The 18,877-nt window shown below is 43.1% G+C and overlaps 1 protein-coding gene across 1 annotated transcript; it reads left to right on the forward strand.

The window, feature by feature from the left end:
• The first annotated feature begins 408 nt into the window (after positions 1-408).
• LOC132869204 (transmembrane protein 235) lies at positions 409-18,451 on the forward strand. The gene is made up of 4 exons (XM_060902538.1): positions 409-586; positions 5,107-5,184; positions 5,549-5,686; positions 18,207-18,451. The coding sequence occupies exons 1-4, from the start codon at positions 415-417 to the stop codon at positions 18,449-18,451; spliced, it is 633 nt and encodes a 210-aa protein (XP_060758521.1). The 5' UTR covers positions 409-414.
• The last annotated feature ends 426 nt before the right edge of the window (positions 18,452-18,877 follow it).

Below are 18,877 nucleotides of genomic sequence, written 5' to 3' on the forward strand. Positions count from 1 at the left end.
AAATGGCCCATTTTAGCTGACTCCACCCTACATGTATTAAATACACATACTGTATATGCACACACATCTCTGGGGATTCCTCGAGAAGCTCAAGTGTACAGGAGCTGAAAGTGGTTATGATGATTCACTCTTTAGGATGATGTTATATAAGGAGTTGTGAACACATTTTCAGCAGAGCTGAGCTGCAGAGCTGAGCGGATCTGACACACATTTGATCATCTGATTTATGAAACTCTGCAGATCAGATGAAAGCCTTCAGAGATCCTGTGCTGTAATTAATGCGGGGGGGGGGGGGGGGGGGGCTTTTAGAAGAGCGCTAGTGGCTGAGAGGAGGATCTCACGCACACGCACACACAGTGCTGGAGTGCACAGAAGCATCAAGAAGTGAACGCAGCACTGAAGCTTGCGGATACAATGAGCTTCGGCGTGGTTGTGATCTCGGCTGGTTTACTGGGGCTTCTCAGTTTTACTCTGCTCGCTGTGGCTGTGGGCACCGAGTACTGGTACATCATAGACGTGGATCAAGTCATTAACTCCAGCTGGCACTTTACGAGTTCCCACTCAGGCTTGTGGAGGATCTATGAAGGTGTGTGTCCTGATCAGTAACCACCTACTAACAACTTTTCATTTCAGCACATCGGTTTAATGTGTGTTTCCCAGGGATTTGGGTTAAATGTCTGTTTGTGTCACATTGGATGATCTGTAGGTTCAATTAAACCTGTAATTTATTCCCTGATTGCTGCAACCAGATGTACCCTACAGGAATAAAGGAAATCTTCGGAAGTGTACGCAACTAATAATGTAACAACACTTTATATGTTTAAGGATACACATTTTTTTAAATAAAGGACCCTAAAATGTGTCCCTTTGGGGGAAGGTATGACACTCTCGAAGGGACATCTTTTGTACCTTTAGTAGCCTATATTTTATCTGGAAATGAGAATAGATTAGGCTATACATAGAAATAATTTAAGCTAAACAATTGGAACTTAAGGACAAATGGTGTTGCTTTTAAAGCTTTGCTCTGACAGCTCATTAAAGGTATAGTATATATTCTACAGCTCCCTAAGTAAATGATGCAGGTAAAATCAATCCACCCTAGCAACGAGGGAATGCCTTTATTTCTGAGAGTGTTTTTACAACACTACAACAGAGTGTTTCATTATTAAATATTTCCAAATAGAAGCCCTTTAGGAAACTTCACACCTTTAAACAACCAAAGAACCCCTTTATCTAAGATATTTTATTTGTTGTACAAAAATAGGAACTTTTTGTGGTTTTCTCCTTTCTTCCATGAAATGTGTGCTCCAAAATTATGATCTGGAGCAAAAAATTTGACCATCCATATAATATTTCTACAATAAACACAGATCAACCATAACATTAAAACCACCTGGCTAATACTCTGTAGGTTCTCCTTTTGTGCCACCAAAACAACTCGGACCCATGGAGGCATGAACTCTGCAAAACCTCTGAAACTGTCCTTTGGTATCCAGCACATCCAACAGATGCTCGATCAGATTGAGATCTGGGAATTTTTTTGGAGGCAAGGTCAACACCTTGAAATCTTTGTCATGTTCCTCAAACCATTCCTGAACAATTTTTGCAGTGATAGGGTGCATTATCCTGCTGAAAGAGGCCACTGCCATTAGGGAATACCATTGCTATGAAGGGGTGTACTTGGTCTGCAGCAATGTTTAGGTAGGTGCTATGTATCAAAGTAACATCCACATAAATTCCAGGACCCAAGGTTTTCCAGCAGAACATTGCCCACGGCATCATACTGCCTCCACTGGCTTTCCTTCTTCCCATAGTGCATCCTGGTGCCATTTGTTCCCCAGGTAAGAAAAATACATGCATCCAGCTATCGACATGATGTAAAAGAAAATGTGATTCATCAGACCAGGCCACCTTCTTTCATTGCTCCCTGGTCCAGTTCTGATGCTCACATGCCCATTGTAAGCACTTTCAGCAGTGGACAGGGGTCAGCATGAGCACACAGCCCTATACACAGCAAGCTGTGATGCATTGTGTGTTCTGACACATTTCTATCATAGCCAGCATTAACATTTTCAGCAATTTGTGCTACAGTATCTCTTCTGTGGGATCAGACCAGATGGGCTAGCCATACAGTGTCTTGCCAAAGTAGTCATTGCCCTTGATGTTTGTCCTGTTTTGCTGCATTGCAAGCTGGAATTGAAATTGATTTTTGGAGAGTTAACACCATTTGATTTACACAACATGTCTACCACTTTAAAAGTGCAAATTGTTTTTGTATTGAGACACAAACAAAAATTAAGATGAAACACCCCCCCCCCAGAAATCTAGAGTGTGCATAGGTATTCACCCCCTTTTGTATGAAACCCGTAAATAAGAGCTGGCAGAACCAATTCACTTCATAAGTCACATAATTAGTTGATTAAGATCCACCTATGTGCAATCAAGGTGTCACATGATCTGTCACATGATGTCTGTATAAATCAACCTGTTCTGGAAGGACCCTGACTCTGCAACACTACTAAGCAAGCAACATGAAAACCAAGGAGCACTCCAAACTGGTCAGAGACAAAGTTGTGGAGAAGTATGGATCAGGGTTGGGTTATAAAAAATATCCCAAACTTTGAATATCCCATAGAGCACGATTAAATCCATTATAGCAAAATGGAAAGAATATGTCATCACTACAAACCTGACAAGAGAAGGCCGCCGGCCAAAACTCACAGACCAGGCAAGGAGGGCATTAATCAGAGATGCAACAAAGACACCAAAGATAACACTGAAGGAGCTGCAAAGATCCACAGCAGAGATAGGAGTATCTGTCCATAGGACCACTTTAAGCCATACACTCCACAGAGCGGGGCTTGATGGAAGAGTGGCCAGAAAAAAGCCATTGCTTAAAGAAAAAAAGAAGAAAACATGTTTGGAGTTTGCCCAACAGCATGTGGCAGACTCCCCAAACATGTGGAAGAAGTTTTTCTGATCAATTGAACTTTTTGACTATCATGGGAAATGCCATGTGTGGCACAAAACCAACATTTTCCATCACCCTGAGAACACCACTCCTACAGTGAAGCATGGTGGTGCAAGACATCATGCTGTGGGGATGTTTTTCATCTGCAGGGACAGGAAAGCTGGTCAGGATGGAAGGAAAGATGGATGGCACTAAATACAGGGCAATTCTGGAGGAAAACCTCTTTGAGTCGGCCAGAGGTTTGAGACTGGGATGAAGGTTCACATTCCAGCAGAACAATGACCCTAAACATACTGCTAAAGCTACATTGGAGTGGGCGGCATGGTGGTGTAGTGGTTAGCACGGTCGCCTCACAGCAAGAAGGTTCCAGGTTTGAACCCAGCCCAGCGGCCGGTGAGGGCCTTTCTATGTGGAGTTTGCATGTTCTCCCCATGTTTGTGTGGGTTTCCTCCGGGTGCTCCGGTTTCCCCCACGATCCGAAAGACAGGCAGTTAGGTTGACGTGGGGCGGTCTTGGGCTGAGGTGCCCTTGAGCAAGGTACCTGACCCCTGACTGCTCCCCGGGCACTCTGGTGTGGCTGCCCACTGCTCTGAGTGTGTGCGTGTGTTCACTGCTTCAGATGGGTTAAATGCAGAGGATGAATTTCACTGTTCTTGAAGTGTGCATGTGATGAATAAAGGTTTCTTCTTAAAAGGAAAACATTTAAATGTCTTGGAATGGCCTAATCAGAGCCCAGACCTCAATCCAATTGAGAATCTGTGGCATAACTTGAAGATTGCTGTATACCAACGCAACCCATCTAACTGGAAGGAGCTGGAGTAGTTTTGCCTTGAGGAATGGGCAAAAACCCTAGCGGCTAGATGTGCTAAGCTAATAGAGACATACCCCAAGAGACTTGTAGCAACTTGTGTAATTGTAGCAAAAGGTGGTTCTACAAAGTATTGACTTTGGCGGGGGTGAATACCTATGCACACTCCAGATTTCTGGGTTTTTTTTTCATCTTAATTATTGTTTGTGTCACAATAAAAACAGCAACTTGCACTTTTAAAGTGGTAGGCATGCTGTATAAATCAAATGGTGCTAACCCCTCAAAAAATCTATCTTAATTCCAGCTTGTAATGCAACAAAACAGGACAAACACCAAGGGGGATGAATACTTTTGCAGGACACTGTATGAGCCTTGAACACCCATAACCCTGTCGCTGGTTCACCAATTGTCCTTCCTTGGACCATTTTTGGTAGGTACTAACCACTGCATACCAGGAACACCCCACAAGATGTTCCATTTTGGAGATACTCAGACCCAGTCATCTAGTCATCACAATTTGGCCCTTATTAAAGTCTCTCAGGGCCTTATGCTTTCCCATTTTTCTTGCTTCCAACACACCAACTTCAAGAACTGACTGTTTGCTGCTTGATATATCCCTCCTCTTGACACACCATTGCAACTAGATAATCAGTGTTATTCACTTCACCTGTCAAAGGTTTTAATGTTATTTCTGAGCAATGTATAGTACTGCATGCAGTGTAATGGTCTTTTTTAACATCAAGCAAAAAAACAAACAAACCACCCATTAGCTTGATAGTGAGCTTTCTATAGTCCTATGCCTGAGGAAGAGTGCAAGGTTAGGATCATTTATGAAACTGAACAACACACACATACATATCTAACAATTTACAAATTAAATCTAAGTTCTGTTGAATGCATTTGCAGGAGTTAATTTCATTTAACAATAGCGCAACTGTTGGAACAAATTATGAAAATTACTAATGCCACATTTGTGCGGTAAGAGAGTTTCTGTATATAATTTTAACACACACAAAACACAGTGTATGAATTTAATGTTTCACTTGGGACTGATCTTCAGTCAGGAATTTGTTAAGTGTAATGAGTGTATACTGTAACTGTGCACAATAGCTGTGTACCTGAATGTGGTAGACTGGCAGCATCTTTCTACAATTTAATCACTAACACTTTATATCATTTTAGACTGAATCCCACATGACATTGCACATTGTGTTTAATTTAGACTCAGGTATGTGTTTGTGTAGGTTTGCTGTCAGTATGAGTTCTGTATGTAGACATGAAAGAAATGTGTTATCCCATACAACTTCTGTTTTACTGTCACCCACAGAAAAGAATGACAGTTTTCATGACATCTCCTATTACATGGATTCTTCTGAGTTCAGTGAGCAGGAAAAACATCTCTTATGTGAGTCTGAGAAAGACCCATTACCTATAATGTGTGAATTGGTGTGAAATGAATAGGGTCTAGGCATCATTCATCATGCAGCTCTAGCTGCAATTATAGCATCATGCCCACATTACACACTTTCTTGAATGGTCCAAATGGAAGTTAGCATTCTAGTATTCTAGCTGTGTAAGCAATTTTTGGACAACAGAAAAATTCCCAAATGTCTTTTGGTATTCTTATAACACTAACTGACTTCACTCCAGTGTAATTTACTGTAATACATACTGTACAGAAATCTGACAGTTGTAGTGATTTTTCATTTATTCTTAATTAGAACATAACCATTTCTAATTAGAAACTTTTTCTTTCTCTCTTTCTATAGACCTGCACAAGGTCATTGTTATCCTGCTGCCTCTCAGCCTGGTGCTGCTGATTTTTGGAGGCATCTTCGGCCTGGTCGGCTCTCTTGCCCGCAGTTATACATTCCTCACTGGTGTGGCTGTGTACTTTCTCATCTGTAGTAAGTAAACCAGGTTTACCCGGGAGGCTCTTCAGGTAAAGGGCTATAATATATACATTTAGAGAGCATATATAAAAAAATTTAAGGCTTGAATTCAAAGCCAGAAAGCAGGTACAATAAAACGAGAAGTTCACTGCTAAATTAATTCTTTTGCAGTACTATAACTGTAGCATAAGCAAACCATATAAACCACTGCATAAACCTCATTTATATTTCTTATATTAATCATATAATTCAATCAGTTTTATACATTCTTCTGTTCATTGGACAAAAGAGGCAAAATTTATCTTATTTCAATATTTCCAATACCTCAGTCATGCAAAAATCATCAGCAGTCCAAAATGTACAGTATCAGCATAATTTAGAGATACATTGGATGGGAAATTCAGTTTACATTCTGACATGATGGTGTGTGGTATTTTATTATGCTTTACTTATAACACACCTGATTGACCTTATCAATATAAATATAAATAAATAAACAAATAAGTGACTGAGTTCACCAGGGTTTTACCACAAAATCATTTGAACACACAGATAAAGATGAAACAAATTTGTACAGTTTTTATTGTACAACTTAGATAAATAGAATGAATTGCTGGGATATGCAGTGGTGGTAAAGAAAAAGTAAAAACATATAACAAAAATTGTCAGTAATGAAGAATAATAATTAAGCATGCAATTGATCATGATTTAAAAAAATATATAGCAAAGGATTTATGTTTTATACTACTACTACTACTACTACTACTACTACTACTACTAATAATAATAATAATAATAATAATATCCTTATTACTAATGATTACTTATTACTAATTATTATCCTTATTTCCTTGTCTGTTTACATTATGTTTGTTTACATTTTGGAAAAGAACCAACTAAATCCACCAGAAAATTGGGATTAGAAATAAAGTCATGCTCATTAGTATCTCAAGTTGAAACTAATTTTAAAATTGACTGATGTAGCTGAGGTGCGGCAATGCCAGCCAGAGTACTCAAAGTGCTGAAATTTCTACCTCTGGGTATTTTTTTATTATTATTTATTATTTATGTATTACTATTGCTTTTTTTTTAAGGCATAGTGGTAGAGTTTGTTTTTTAAGGGGGTGGGGAAGGCCACATCCACTTCAGGATTAAATTTAAAACAGATGGATAATTGGAAGATTAAACAGTGTCATTACATTACACTTCTACCATAATTACAGTGGTATGCACGCACACCCTTCTTACACCTTTCAACCTTTCAAACCTTGTTGCTTAAACACCTGCAGCCTTCTGTAACTTTTCTTCAACCACCCACAGCTTAGTGCTTTAAGTATAGGGGTGATTGATTGATTGATTGATTGATTGATTGATTGATTGATTGATTGATTGATTGATTGATTGATTGATGTCACAGGTTGTTGAACATTTGTGGCTTTGTGTGTGCTTCATTCCAGCTTCCACACTAAAACATGCTGGGAGTGCAATTTTGTCGAAACAAACAAACAAACAAATGGAAAGGGCTGGGGACGTTGTCTACGTTCTGTTAATTTGGGTTTCACCACAGTGATATAAATGCTGTTTTTACTCCATGTTCTGAAATATTAATCTGAATGTTTAGAGAAATAATTTTTTTGTTTGTTTGTTTAGAGTCACACAGCAAATTCCCCAGTGTTGAATTAACACCCAGAATTGGACCAATATAAACACTCTGGGTGTTAATTCAACACTGGGGAATTTGCTGTGCAGAAGAAACATGTTCTAGTGCTCTTAGTTTGATAAGACGTTATTGTGCAGCATCCATTATTAGGTCCATGCAAATGACTTCTGTAAAAACAGGGTGTATTGAGGGAACAGGAACAGACTTTATTGTTAAAGAAAATAACTGCCAGAAGCATAAACTGGCAAATATTTTTCACTGGCATTTGCAGTGTGCTGGTAAACCAAATTTCCCAAAGGATGCATCTTCAGGACATCTTAAGGAACAAGCTACATAAACTATAATAGACACATCTGATGATAAATATCACAAAGAATATAAGCATCAGTAAAAGTAATGATTTCAGTGGATGCCAGACTGAGACTGATGGAAGTGTTTGGAGGTGGCAGCCTCTACCTCCCTTGGCCACTATCACTTGTACGTTTCCTGAGTTCTATTTTCCAGTTCTGATTGTTTTTATTACTAAGGTCTTATGCTTATTTTACTCATTTCAAGTTATAAATAAATAGTTTGGTTCCAAAACGCGGTAAATCCACTGTGATAAACTTTAGAAAAAAATTATTTTCTTTACCAAAAAATAATAATAAAAAAATTCTGTTTGAAACTTTAATATAACACTATGAGGTTGCAATAACATTATAAATGCAAATGTAGATTTTGATTTTTAAATTTTTATTTAAAAAACTTGTTTTTTTTCCAAATGTGATATATCCATGACACATTTTATATATATATATATATATACACACACACACACACACACAGGGAGCAGTTGTGGGTTAGATGCCTCACTCAAGGGCACTTCAGCCCAAGCTCAGGCCAAGGTTGCCCCATGTTAACCTAACCACATGTCTTTGAACTGTGGGGGAAACCAGAGCACCCAGAGGAAACCCACACAGACACAGGGAGAACATGCAAACTCCACACGAAAAGGCCCCCATCAACCGCTGGGCTCAAACCCAGAACCTTCTTGCTGTGAGGCGACAGTGCTGACCACTACACCACCATGCTGACAGGGGTTTTTCATGATGTTGGCAATCAGTGGGAGCTGCTATTACTGTTTATATATTTGAATGGTGCGCTCTGATTGGTCAAGCGGAGATAACATGTTCTGCTGAAACTCAGTAGTGGCATTTGTCATGTTTTGGAAAGAAACATGGAGGATATCATGCTTGGCATAAAATTGATTTTGGAACTTTGAATAGCGATCAAATGTCCTTTGATTTGTTTGAAAATGGCACTTACCATGTTTTGGAACCAAACTCTTCAAATTGTCCTATTCTACTGGCAGATCATTTTGCTTCTTTATGGAAATAAATGCTTAAAATGGGCAAAATTATCTGCTATTGGACAATACTATTTCGAGCTTAGATGTAGAAATAAATTCTAAAGAAATTAGAAATAAGTTAAATAATTTTTTAAATCTTATAATAGGAAATACTAGATCAATTCTTGTATTCTCTATTCAAGATAATTTCACTTGCTAAGATGTCTTTCTTCACAGTCTTGTTAAACTGGCTCCTAACCCAAGCTGATTTTTGCAGGACAATGGGCAAGCCTAGGCAAGATTCAAAAGTAAATAAAGCAATTCCATATTATTTTATTGAGATGTCACAGAATGCTATATGCAGAAAAAAACATGTTTTGGGGGGGGCGGCACGGTGGTGTAGTGGTTAGCGCTGTCGCCTCACAGCAAGAAGGTCCTGGGTTCGAGCCCCGGGGCCGGCGAGGGCCTTTCTGTGCGGAGTTTGCATGTTCTCCCCGTGTCCGCGTGGGTTTCCTCCGGGTGCTCCGGTTTCCCCCACAGTCCAAAGACATGCAGGTTAGGTTAACTGGTGACTCTAAATTGACCGTAGGTGTGAATGGTTGTCTGTGTCTATGTGTCAGCCCTGTGATGACCTGGCGACTTGTCCAGGGTGTACCCCGCCTTTCGCCCATAGTCAGCTGGGATAGGCTCCAGCTTGCCTGCGACCCTGTAGAAGGATAAAGCGGCTAGAGATAATGAGATGAGAACATGTTTTGGGCTGATTTTTCATCTTTTGGCTGTTTGACAGAATGTAGCTACAGTAAAACCATATGGGTTTTAACAGATTACCATATAATCAATGGAATATCTTTAGAAGATCAGCAAAAAGCAAGTAGTGCAGTTTGTTAGGAGATAGATGAGCAAAAGGTGAGATGAAGTGTACTTTATTAGATTCACTCTATCAATGTTAGTTTCATACATATCTTACCATTAACCAGCCATCTAATCATGATTTCATTATATAACATCAATCATCTAGTTGCTCAGTGGATTCAATCAGCCTTCTACTCATACTAATGTCCCAGTGGCCAAGTGTTATTCTGTAAGAGAAATGAAGAATAGGCTGATTAGAGAAGAAAGTCCACAAAGATGTACAAATAACAGATCATTATCTTTCATTTTGTTCTTTGTGGAATCCCCAAGCCATTCTTTCCAAATTTGTGGAAGCTGCTAAGTGCTATTATTATTATTATTATTATTATTATTATTATTATATGAAATTAGTCCTGGGTATGACTTTAAATTGCAACTGGTGGTGAGTCTCAGGTCCGGCAAGACTTGAGTATTGGGGAAAGTGGAGTTACCGCTTAATCGACGGCCCCATGAGGACAGTTGAGGGTTATACCTGTTAAAACTGTTAATATTATAGTCAGGCTGTCTGTTGTTGCCCAAATGAGGATGGGTTCCCTTTTGAGTCTGGTTCCTCTCGAGGTTTCTTCCTCATGTCGTCTGAGGGAGTTTTTCCTTGCCACCGTCGCCACAGGCTTGCTCATTGGGGATAGATTAGGGATAAAATTAGCTCATGTTTTAAGTCGTTCAAATTCTGTAAAGCTGCTTTGCGACAATGTTTATTGTTAAAAGCGCTATACAAATAAACTTGATTTGATTTGATTTGAATCGCCATTGTTCCCAGGTCCACTCTGACCCAGAGTGGTAGCACCTGCTTGGTTTCCAGCTATGGGTTAAATAGTACATCACCAATAAGGCGCTGGCAGCAGAGCGTTTTTCGGTGCAATGTGGCAGATGAACCCAACAGGGTCAATAGCACACCACCAGATGGCATGCGGAAGAGCCACTCAAATGGCCAATGGATGGCATCACTCGGCAAGTCAGTTGTCACTGCAGGGCAACTTCCATACCCATCAGGTCTGCGGCACTTTTGTGCACCACTTGGCATCAGGTCTGGAGGTCCAGAAAGACGACATGGGGCACAATAACATTTGTCTTACCTTATTGTGTAAGGCGCTTCATTAGGAGAGGAGAATAGTATGTGAGAGCTTACGAGGCCAGACATTCCGTGGCGGCTTGGGTGGGCCATTTGTGCCGCCGTTACGGGCGACTCTGTCGTTCTGGTGCGGACCTTGCGTCCCATCTGCATTTCTGTGCATCCTAATGAAGCAGTCATCATCACTAGCAATGGACAGCTGATGACGACGATTCAATGAAATCCACCGTAGTTTGTAGATCTCTCTTCATATTATCACTATCTATGGTTTTTCATAAAATCTAACTTGTAAAAGTTGACATGATTTCAATTCTTTCTATGAAATTGTTGGAAGGAATTACTGTGAACTATAATAGTCTGTCTTTTACACTTCTTCCATCAAACCATCTCTCTTGAGATCCAGAACATTCAGGTATTTAATGAGACACAAATTGGCTGCACATAATAAGATGACTGACAGGAGCACAATTTCCATTACCATCTGTTTTCTGACCTGGAGCTACTTTTTAAAGGCTATTCTGTTCAATATGAGACTCATCATATTGAGATGAACTTTTAGTCTCTTCTTCCTCCAATCAGTCTTGGAAAAGCAAGGCTCTATATCACTCCAGCCCCACTTTACCTTTGAACATATTTCATTGCATCATAGCATGGTTTTGTCTGAAGCTGTTTTGACCTCACTGCTGTGCAGTCACGGTCGATGGAAGAGCTCACAGCTCAAAGAAGTGCTTAATTATTTGGCCTGTGCAGAACTCCACACTCATGTAATCAGTAGCACATGAACCACGAGGAGACTCAAATCAATGCCATGATTTCACAGTAATTATAATGTGTTTCTCTGTTCAGTTCAAGGTTTGAATGCTCACTTTGTGTCTTTTTGGAAGCTTTCACTGATAGGACAGATTTTAATATATACACTAGCAGTCAAATGTTTGGACACCCCTACTCATTCATAGGTTTTTCTGTATTTTATTTTATTTTTTGTGTAACTCCTGTGTAAAGCATCCTTGGATTTGTGAAAGGTGCTATATAAATTGAAATTATTATTATTATTATTATTATTATTATTATTATTATTATTATTATTATTTTGACTATTTTCTACATTGTAGAACAATACTGAAGACATCAAAACTATGAAATAACATATGGAACATATATGAAATTATGTGGTAAACAAAATATGTTTCATGTTTTAGATTCTTCAAAGTAGCCACCTGTAATAATCCCTGATGTGGGTGGGGCACAGAAGCACGGCAGGCGAGAGTTGGTGTTCACACAGACACTATTTTACTTATTTTCATTAGCTTTTCAGCTTCTCACTCACACAGTCACACACGCAACACACACGTGTTCTGGTCGGGAGAGAGATTCTTCTATGCTCTCCCCCTCCTTTTATACTCCATCCCTGCAACAAACACACACACACACACACACACACACACACACACACACACACACACACACACACACATTAATTGACACCAGGTGTAATGACTTAGCCACTTACCTTCCCCAACCCCACCCTCCATTCACAGACTGCTGCTTGGCCACGCCCCCGCTGCCACATACCCCCACCGCCTGACTCAGGCCAGGGAGCCATCCGGCCTGAAGCTGACTCCCCCCCGACGGGACAGGAAGTCCGCCACCACCATCTGTGCCCCCGGCCTGTGGATCACCTCGAACTTAAATGGCTGGAGAGTAAGATACCAATGGGTGATCTGTGCATTGGCATCCTTCATGCGGTGGAGCCACTGGAGGGGCGCGTGGTCCAAACAGAGAGTGAAAGGGTGCCCTGGCAGGTAGTACAGGAGGGCGAGGACCGCCCACTTGATGGTGAGACACTCCTTTTCAATTGTGCTGTACTTGCTTTCGCGCATCGACAGCTTTCGGCTGATGTACAACACCGGGCGCTCCTCACCCTCCACCTCTTGGGACAAAACAGCCCCCAGTCCCCTGTCCGATGCATCAGTCTGCAAAATAAAGGGGAGAGAGAAGTCAGGGGAGTGTAAAAGTGGCCCCCCACACAGTGCAGCTTTTACCTCAGAGAAGGCCTGTTGGCACTGCTCCATCCACTGGACCGGATCTGGAACCCCCTTTTTAGTGAGGTCGGTTAGCGGGCTGGTGACGTCTGAATAGTTAGGTAGAAACCTACGATAATAGCCAGCCAGCCCCAAGAACCGCCTCACCTCCTTTTTGGTCTTGGGCCTCAGGTAGGCCGCAATCACTGCAGTCTTGTTAATTTGGGGACGCACCTGCCCATGACCCAAGTGGAACCCCAGATACCATACTTCCACCCACCCAATCGCACACTTTTTCAGGTTAGCTGTGAGGCCCACTTGCCTCAGCGACTTTAGAACAGACCTTAGGTGTTCCAAGTGCCGCGGCCAATCATGACTGTAGATTATGTCATCTAGATAGGCGGCCGCGTAGGCAGCATGAGGGCGGAGGACCCTGTCCATAAGCCGCTGGAACGTAGCGGGCGCCCCAAACAACCCAAAAGGGAGTGTGACAAATTGGTGTAAACCAAACGGTGTGGAAAAGGCCGTTTTCTCTCAGGATAGAGAAGTCAAGGGGATCTGCCAATATCCCTTTGTCAGATCCAGTGTTGAATAAAAGTGAGCAGCGCCTAACCGATCAAGCAACTCAATGCGAGGCATTGGGTACGCGTCAAATTTAGACACCGCATTGACCTTTCTATAGTCCACACAGAACCGGACTGACCCATCGGTCTTGGGAACCAGGACCACTGGGCTGCTCCAGTCACTGTGGGACTCCTCGATTATGCCCATTTCGAGCATGGCCTTGAGTTCGTCCCGAACCACCTTTTTCTTGTGTTCGGGCAAGCGGTAAGGGCAGCTACGCACTACCACCCCCAGGGGCGTTTCGATGTGGTGTTCTGTGAGGTGAGTACAACCTGGAAGGGGCGAGAACATGTCGGAAAATTCCTTCTGCAACTTGGCTACCTCCGTGAGTTGGGTTGGCGAGAGGTGGTCTCCACAAGGGACCGGAGTGGTCCGAGATGTTATCTTTTTTACCTCCGGCCCCAGCTCCACCTTCTTTGGGACTACCGACGCCAACACCACAGGGACCCCCTCATTCCAGCGTTTTAAAAGGTTGAGGTGGTAGACTTGCAGTGCCCCACCCCTATCCATTCGCTTCACCTCATAGTCGACGTCCCCGACTCGCCGTGTGACCTCGAAGGGCCCTTGCCACTTGGCGACTAATTTAGAACTTGATGTGGGCAATAATACAAGTACTTCATCTCCCGGCGTGAACTCTCTAAGGCACGTGCCCCTGTCATACAACTGGCTTTGACATTGTTGTGCCTGCCATAAATTCTCCTGGGTTAGGTGCATGAGGGTGTGGAGTTTTGCGCGCAGGTCAAGAATGTACTGGATTTCATTTTTACTCAGTGAAGGTCCCTCCTCCCAATTTTCCCGCAGCACATCCAGAATGCCACGCAGCTTATGCCCATATAATAATTCAAAGGGCGAAAACCCTGTGGAGGCTTGTGGGACCTCTCGTACTGCGAAAAACAGGGGCTCGAGCCACTTATCCCAATTACGCACATCTTCACTTATGAATTTCCGGATTATGTTTTTGAGTGTCTGGTTAAATCGCTCTACTAATTCATCCGTTTGTGGGTCATAGACACTGGTGCGGATAACCTTAATCCCCAGTAACCCATACAGCTCGTGCAGTGTGTGTGTGACATAAACGAGGTGCCTTGGTCTGTCTGGATTTCTTTCAGAATCCCAACCCGGGAGATAAAGCGGAAGAGTGCCTCTGCAATACTGCGTGCTGAGATATTGCGGAGAGGCATTGCTTCCGGATATCGCATTGCATAGTCCACTAGAACTAAAATAAAGCGATATCCCCGTGCTGACCGATCTAATGGCCCGACGAGATCCATCCCAATTCGCTCAAACAGGGTCTCGATTAGAGGAAGAGGGCGCAATGGCGCTTTTGGAGTGGCCACAGGATTGACTAATTGGCATTCACGGCACGCCACACACCACCAACGGACATCCCCGCGAATCCCTGGCCAATAGAACTGCGCCATTATTCGGGCTAGTGTTTTGTCTCGCCCCAAGTGTCCAACCATGGGATTAAAGTGAGCTGCATGGAATATGAGTTCCCTACGGCTCTTTGGGATTAACAACTGGGTTACTTGTTCCTTTGTTTGAGTGTCCTGCGTCACTTGGTACAATCTATCTCTAATAATGGCAAAATAGGGGAAGGTCGGTGCCGCGCTCGGCTGAAGAGTTTGACCATCGATTACTCTCACGGTCAAATGCATACCATAGAGTCTCGTCCCATGACTGCTCTAATGGGAAATCCCCAAGGGACTCCCCGAGAGAGGGAGGAGGAGCAGGCTGCTCCTCACTCTGATGCGGTATCGACGTAGACGGCTCTGCGACAGCTTCTCCAGCCAATGCCACACCGGGATCTTCCCATGACCTACTAGGGCAGGACCCACTACATGTTAAATACTCCATTAGTTCTTTAAATCCCGGCCAATCAGTACCCAAAATCAATGAGTGGGTAAGACGAGGACTAATCGCCGCCTTTATTCTATGCATTTGGCCCTGGAATAGAATATGGACAGACACTAGTGGGTAATGGTGAACATCCCCGTGCACACACACAACACCTTCACTGCTTGTGCTCCCCCAATGCCTCACCTTGCATCAGGTATTGGTGAATTGAGGTCTGATTACAACCGGAATCCACCAAAGCGTGATATGTATCCCCTTGAATACTCACCGGTATACGATATGTTCCAGCCCGATCGGGGGCGGTTTCTGGTGCGTCGGGGATCCGGATGACAGCACCCACCTCCCTTGCGGAGCTCTGACTCTGGAGATGCTCCGATTCCCCGCCGCGCCAGCACACCGGCCCAGGCTTTCCCTTTGCACTGGTGTTATGGGTGTCACTCACCTGAGGGGGAGACAACACAGACACAGAAGAGGGAGATGGGAGGACACCACGGGTGTGACAGGCCGGCTGGGGAGGAGCAAGCCACCGCCTTCATGGCAGGGGAACGGGGTGGAGAGGGGGACAAGAGACAGGAGAGAGAGAGAGGGAAGAGAAGTGAGGGGAGACGCCTCATCTGCCTGCCATCAGAGCCGCCTCCAGATGGTCCTCTGCCAGCTCGATGGCTTCTTCCAGCGACACCGGGCGGTGACATTGGACCCATTCTGCCGTTCCTTCTGGAAGTTGAGAGATAAACTGCTCCAGTGCCACCAGATCGATGATCTCATCGGCGTCACGGTCTTCCGCCCTCAGCCACTGCCGGCAGGCGTCCCAGAGTTGCTGGCCAAATGCAAATGGCCGGCCGACCTCCTCCAGTGCCAGCGTCCAGAAGCACTGACAATGTTGCTCCAGGGAGCGGCCGAGTCGCTGCAGGATGGCTTTCTTTAGGCCAGCATAAACCAGCCAGCTGTCAGCAGGGAGCTGCTGCGCTGCAAGCTGCGCCTCGCCAGTCAGGAGCGGGAGAAGGTGCGCTGCGCGCTGCTCCTGCAGCCACCCCCACGCCTCGGCTGCTTGCTCAAAGAGAGCGAGGAATGCTTCCGGATCGTCCTGCGGTCCCATCTTCATGAGGGTGGCGGCAGCGGTGGCCGACGGCCTGGCTGGCATGAGCAGGTGCCGGAACACCTGGTGATCTTCCTGCTGGGCCAGCATCAAGGCTTCGAAGCGCTGCTGCTGCTCCTTCCGGAGGGTGATCAGTGCTCGATGCTGGTTCTGCTGGGTGGTAGCGAGGGAAAGGATGAGCTCTTCAAATGGGGAGGACTCCATGGGGTGATTCTCTTCTGTGCCCCGGGTTTTGGCACCACTGTCGTAATCCCTGATGTGGGTGGGGCACAGAAGCACGGCAGGCGAGAGTTGGTGTTCACACAGACACTTTATTTTACTTATTTTTATTAGCTTTTCAGCTTCTCACTCACACAGTCACACATGTAACACACACGTGTTCTGGTCAGGAGAGAGATTCTTCTCTGCTCTCCCCCTCCTTTTATACTCCATCCCTGCAACAAACAAACACACACACACACACACACACACACACACACACACACACACACACACACACACACACACACACATTAATTGACACCAGGTGTAATGACTTAGCCACTTACCTTCCCCAACCCCACCCTCCATTCACAGACTGCTGCTTGGCCACGCCCCCACTGCCACACCACCATTTACCTTGATGATGCTTTGCACACTACTGGCATTATCTTGACCAGCTTCATGAGGTAGTCACGTGGAATGCTTTTCAATTAACAGGTGTGCCTTGTCTAATGTTAAAGATAGACTGCCTTTCAGATTTTTCAAGTTCAGGTCATAAAAAGAATTTTCCCTGACACCCAATTATTTTTGTTTAGTGGACTGAAAGCTATTGAATTCGAATCACAGACTTCCAATTTTATGAGTTTTTTTTTTTAAATAGAACAATTAATGACTTTAGGGCCATGTGACCCTAAATTCTCCGCTATTTTTTCCTGCTTCACCATAACCCAATTCAAGATACTACATCATGCATCATGTGGTGGGCTTTTCTCGTTCATGCAAGGCATTGTGGGATATAAATTTGAAACAGGAGCGAAAAATGGAGGACGTGAGTGTGCGAATTAAATGTAAAAGACCGACTACAATAACGGAAAGTGCGAAGAAAAGACATTATGTTGCGAAGGAAAGGAAACTCAGGACCAAACTAATAAATATCGGCGGTCGGTGAGCACTTTGGTGTGATCAGCTGTTCGTTTAGTGACGAATGATGTAACTGTCAGTGCACGGTCAAGGTAGATGGCAGTAATACAAGACTGGATGCCAGCTGCCATAAAACCCAAAAGAAGAAGAAAAAGAAGAAGCTAAAGGTAAGCGTGCACATGCGCACATGGACTTCCTCCATCTGCTTGACTGCATGAAGCGAGCAATTTCATGCACATCATTTGCTAGGGAATCCCCTCAAATTACCGGTAAATAACTTCCCAGCCACAGAATGGCCTGGTTTTTTTTTTTGAGATATTACAGAAATAAACATATATCACGATGACCAAATTTCAGACAGAACTAAATTTCACTGATTTTATGAAATTGAAAGGCTGTCTAGCTTTAATTAGTGCAATTTCTTGCCTTCTTAATGCATTTGGGATCAAACAGTACATAGTAAATAATAACAGTACAGTTTAATTCAGTGTTTTTTCATTAAATAATAATGAAAAAACACTGAATTAGAAGGTGTGTCCAAACTTTTGACTTTTTGACTATAAATTAATAACAATTGACTCATTATCAGAGTTGTAAGCATACATTATAGAATATATGTAATATTTTCTGGTAAGTGTTTTTATTGGTAATTGTTCATTTCACAAAGTAGAAGGAAAATCTGAAAAAAAAACAAAACAAAACAAACCCAGAAATACTGGCAATGGGGGTGGGCACTAATTTTGCCCATTGTACCACATGCAAGTAAATGACATCTGTCTAATTATCAAACATCCCTATAACTGAAATTAGAGAGGTTCTGAAGGCTTCCCTTTTCTCTCCACAGGCCTCTTTACACTCTCTGGTGTGTGCATCTACGTCAGCTACTCTCAGCAGGCCTTGGATGAGTTGCGACGGATGGTCAGTGCTGAATTGCTCGCCCACATACACATGTCCTTTGGCTGGTCCCTGGCTTCAGCTTGTCTCTCGTATACACTCGAGGTGGCCTGTGGCATCCTGCTCATGCTCGCAGCTCGTCTTGCTTATCATGAGCTACACCATGAGTCTACCGCTGCTTTTTCCATGTCCTAGAGACACCACAGAGGGAACACATTTTTATTTATCACTGTGTTTGCAGCAGGCTTTCTTACAAGAACCTGATTTCAAAGAAAGATCATATATTTCTTCATTGGAATTAATTTGAATTGAATGAATATTCACCAGTGTTCATATTTCAAAATATTTAGGATTGAATTTGTTAGTTGTAAAAGTGCATTTTTATTAATCTTGAAGGTGCTGGATGCTTGAGATTTGGGGATTAATGGTTGAAAAATTCTATTTCAAGCGCTATACAAAAATAACATCTTGGACTATGCTGTGTCCTTCTGTACTGCATAGATTAATCTCACAGCTGTGAGTGCCAAGTCAATACACATTCAGACACAATTAAAGGCTGTGTCCCAAACTGTATTTTACACACTAAATACCATTCTATTACTATTACATAGTGATCATACC

Source organism: Neoarius graeffei, chromosome 20 (assembly GCF_027579695.1).
Source record: "Neoarius graeffei isolate fNeoGra1 chromosome 20, fNeoGra1.pri, whole genome shotgun sequence".
NCBI classification, from domain to species: Eukaryota; Metazoa; Chordata; class Actinopteri; order Siluriformes; family Ariidae; genus Neoarius; species Neoarius graeffei.